Here is a 3703-nt window from a genome sequence, read left to right as displayed (position 1 = left end):
TAGAACGGCCGGATGGGAAAACCGTGAGGCTCCCAGTTCGATCCCGGTTCTTGAGCAAGACGTTAAAAGGCACCAATTTGGTTACACCAACCTGCACATCAGGAGCAATAGGCCTATCTCACAGCCCTTCCTCGCCCTCTTTCCCCGCCACCTTTTCTGAGCTAATGGTGTTGACGTGACGTCACTCCATATAGACATTACATGTTCAAAGACCTACATTCAGAAGCAGGTAGGTATGTATAGCTCTGGTCCATAGCCTTATACTCATGGACCAGAGCTACATCCCTACCTGCTTTATCTGCACCATTTAAGGCCGTTTCCAAATGTTAAAGACCAATATTATTATGAAGAAAACAAGATAGTAAGATCGCTAAAACAAATAGAATAAAGTTTGAAATAAACATGTCTATGACATGACGTCACGTCAACACCACTAGGTCTGGAAAAGGGGTGTGGAAAGGGGCGGGGAATGGCTGTGAGATAGGCCTATAGAGCGTCGCAGTCCCGCCCCCTCGAGAGACCCGGAAAATAAATCACCGTTCATTTTCCTCATAGACTTTTCAGAAAGTATTTATTTAAAGACGTTTACGCCGCAGACAAAGCCAACTCTTGTCGTGACAAATCATTTTTCGGGCTGAACAAATAATTAGAAAGAAGAAGAAAACGGCAGGTTACAACACTTTTGTTTTGTTTTTCTTCTTTGTAATTATTTGTTTGGTCCAAAATATTGTGTTTGTTGATTGTCACGACAAGAGTTGGCTTCGTACGACGCTTATAAGGTCTTTAAATAAATACGTTTTGAAATGTCTATGGGAAGAATGCATTGGAAACTATGTCCTGGGCCACTCGCCGTTCTGAAAGGGGGCGGGACTGCGACGCTCTATTAGGGGTTCGGAGTCTGAACCCATAATTGTGCCTGATGTGCAGGTTGGTGCCTTGCATGGTTGCCCCCGCCATCTATGTAAAGTTCTTTGGATCAAAGCACTATATAAATGTACCATTTTACAAGCTGGAAATGTGTCGCTTAATCAGGAGCTCGTGGATCTGCTACTATTGATGTGTGCTGTCTGTGTTGTTTACCTCCTCCACGGCAAACAGCCTGACGATATTGTTGTGGTTCAGTTTCCTCAGCATCTCGAACTCTCTCATCTGGACCTCGTACGGACGGCTGTAACTCTGGACGGTGAACACCTTCACTGCTACCTGTTCCCCTGTCCTCTACACACACACACACACACACACACACACACGATCCACATCAAAGCTCTCTCCCTTTTCCCGGTGTTTCGCGCAGGTGGGCGGGGGTTTGAGGTTAGGTTTAGGCATAATAGTTTATGGGAGGTTAAAGAAGCAATATGGCTACCTTGTTGCGTGCCTTGTAGACGCTGGCGGTCGCACCTTGACCCAGGACATCCTCTACTGACCACAGGAAGTTGGCTGTACTGGCCGTGGTCATCTCTCTCTCTCTCGCACACACACACACACACACACACACACACACACGCACACACACACACACACACACACACGACCGGCTCTGTCAAAGACAGTAACACATAATTACTCATTAAGAAAGGTGGAGCGCAAGTTTGGAGAAGAAAGCAGCATGACGTCCGGAAAGTTCGCAGAAGTTGAAATTGAACTTGCCCGGGCCGGGCCTAGCGGTCCGGGCACCTAGGCTGCTAATCCAGCCTGACAGCTTGTCGTGGGTTCGACTCCCGCTCCTGACGACCTTTGCTGCGTGTCACTCCCAAGTCCCCATATCTCTCCTCTCCCCCCATTTCCTGTCAGCATATATATCATACCTATCAAATAAAGGCAGAAAAAGACCCAAAGAATATCTTCAACCCTTCGGGATGTCCCTGAGCCCCGGGGTGTTACATAAGCCGCTCTAGCCCCCACCCCCTGCGGAGTGTCAACTTCATAGGCATCACGCGGGACTCAAGTCCCCTACGCGGGACGGCTGAGCCCAGACAGAGTCAACCACCTACTGAAGTTTCAAGACGGGTCGCACAAAAGACATGCCTACAAAATGGCCGGCCTCATGGCTTCGACCGTTTCCTTGGTACGACTATAGGCAGACTACACATGAGACATTACCAGCGGTGGCTGAGGTCTCGATCTGCCCAACCAAGTTCACACAACGACTCGTGAAAGTGTCTCCGACCTGCACGCTGGCCCCTGAAATCGAACAGGAGTGTCCTGACAGAAGGGGTTCCTCTGGGACTACCTCTGACCAGGAAGGTCACTGCCTGGTCACCACGGACGCCAGCCTCTCGGGGTGGGGGGGGCCACCCACGAACTCGAAGGGTGGGACGGAGCCCTGCGGTCCGCCCACATCCACTATCTGGAACTCCTGGCGGTCCTCCTCACGCTGTGGGAGTTCGAACCGCTCGTCAAGGGTCACCACGTCTTGCTGCGTACCGACAATAAGTGACTTTCCTTCTCAATTAACTGAGGTTGCTTAAAGTAACCCGAGAGTTTTCTCATGCCGATAAAAGCTCCTTTGGATTGAATTGTATAGTTTAACACCAACAAAAAAAGTAACTACAAGAATATTGAAACAAACTTGACATCAGAGTAAAATGCAGAAAAATAATAAATTATTTATTTACGTTTTTTTTTTATAAAGCAACGGTGTGTTCCGGGGACCACCAGTGGTCCGTGAGGGGTGTTCCAGGTGGTCCCCAGCTAAATGATGGAGAGTTGGTAACCAAATGGACCCTTATAGATCTTTGAAATGAACCCATTCTACATACCATGAAAATGTAATTTCAATCATCAACCAATTAACCAACCAACCTATATCAATCAATCAATCAATCAATCAATCACTCTTGACCCTTGTTATGGGTCCGTAGGCTAAGGTTTCATTTTACACTCTCAAGAGTTAAAGTATTGTTAAACGTCTGAATTGTTATTTTATATCAACGTTTGCCTGCATGGTAACAACATCAATACAGCATGGATCTGTGGACTAAATCCTATCCACGGTACCACCTAGCCCCACAAGCAGAACCCAATGGTAGTAAAGTTTCTGACATTTTTAAGACTTTATAAGCAAGTTAAAATCCAAATTTCATTAAAGCTTTATGGAGGGTTCCGAGAGGGGCTAGGTACCACCTATATTCTCCCGAGTGGTTAAATCTCATCAAATGACGAATAAATAATGGACCTTGATATGAAAAGGGTTGAAACCCACTCCTATAAAGTCTGCGACAATGCAAGGCTCTTCAGATACTACTGTATAACAAGCCTTACCTGTGTAGAATGAACAAACAGCTCCTGTAAATGTAAAACCTTCTGTAATGAAGTAAATTAAGTAAAATAAGTTGTATTCTAGGCGACAGGCTGGCGCAGTGGCACCAGACCCTGGGCACAGTAGGTACAGTTACAGTGTAGTTGGAGATTTTGGTTTTCGGGAATCTAACGAAATTTAGCCTGAAACTTTAAGAATGACATGACTTCCTCGTTCAGTAGTGTTTAGTAGAACCCAAAGATCCATTCACTTTGCATGTTTGCATATCCGGCCTGGACAGGATACGGAAACAGTCCATGTTATGTGTATGCATGTGACGCGATGAAACGACCGGATAGCGTGGGCGGGCTCTAGACCAGAAGTTGTTTGTTATCAACGGAATGAGAGAAAAAAGGCTTTCGCTTTCCACACGTAACTGCGGAAAGCCTAGAGTGACGCAAGGTT

At 46.5% G+C, this 3703-nt stretch overlaps 1 protein-coding gene across 2 annotated transcripts in view; it reads right to left on the bottom strand.

Moving 5' to 3' along the window:
• ikbke (inhibitor of nuclear factor kappa B kinase subunit epsilon) overlaps positions 1-3465 on the bottom strand; it is a 56672-nt gene extending 53207 nt beyond the window's left edge. The window contains exons 1-3 of one of the 2 annotated variants that reach the window (XM_080787472.1): positions 3262-3465; positions 1364-1537; positions 1081-1218 (exon numbers count right to left, since the gene is read on the bottom strand). In XM_080787472.1, coding sequence (XP_080643598.1) covers positions 1081-1218; positions 1364-1456 — 231 coding nt within the window. In that variant the 5' untranslated portion in view covers positions 1457-1537; positions 3262-3465. The remainder of the gene's footprint in view (positions 1-1080; positions 1219-1363; positions 1538-3261) is intronic. The other variant, XM_080787471.1, reaches the window with a different exon arrangement.
• Positions 3466-3703: the final 238 nt, after the last annotated feature.

This window comes from Protomyctophum bolini (assembly GCF_963924005.1).
Source record: "Protomyctophum bolini genome assembly, chromosome: 2".
In the NCBI taxonomy this organism is placed as follows: domain Eukaryota; kingdom Metazoa; phylum Chordata; class Actinopteri; order Myctophiformes; family Myctophidae; genus Protomyctophum; species Protomyctophum bolini.
Note: the sequence above shows the minus strand (reverse complement) of the source record. Positions and strands in the feature narration are given on the sequence as shown.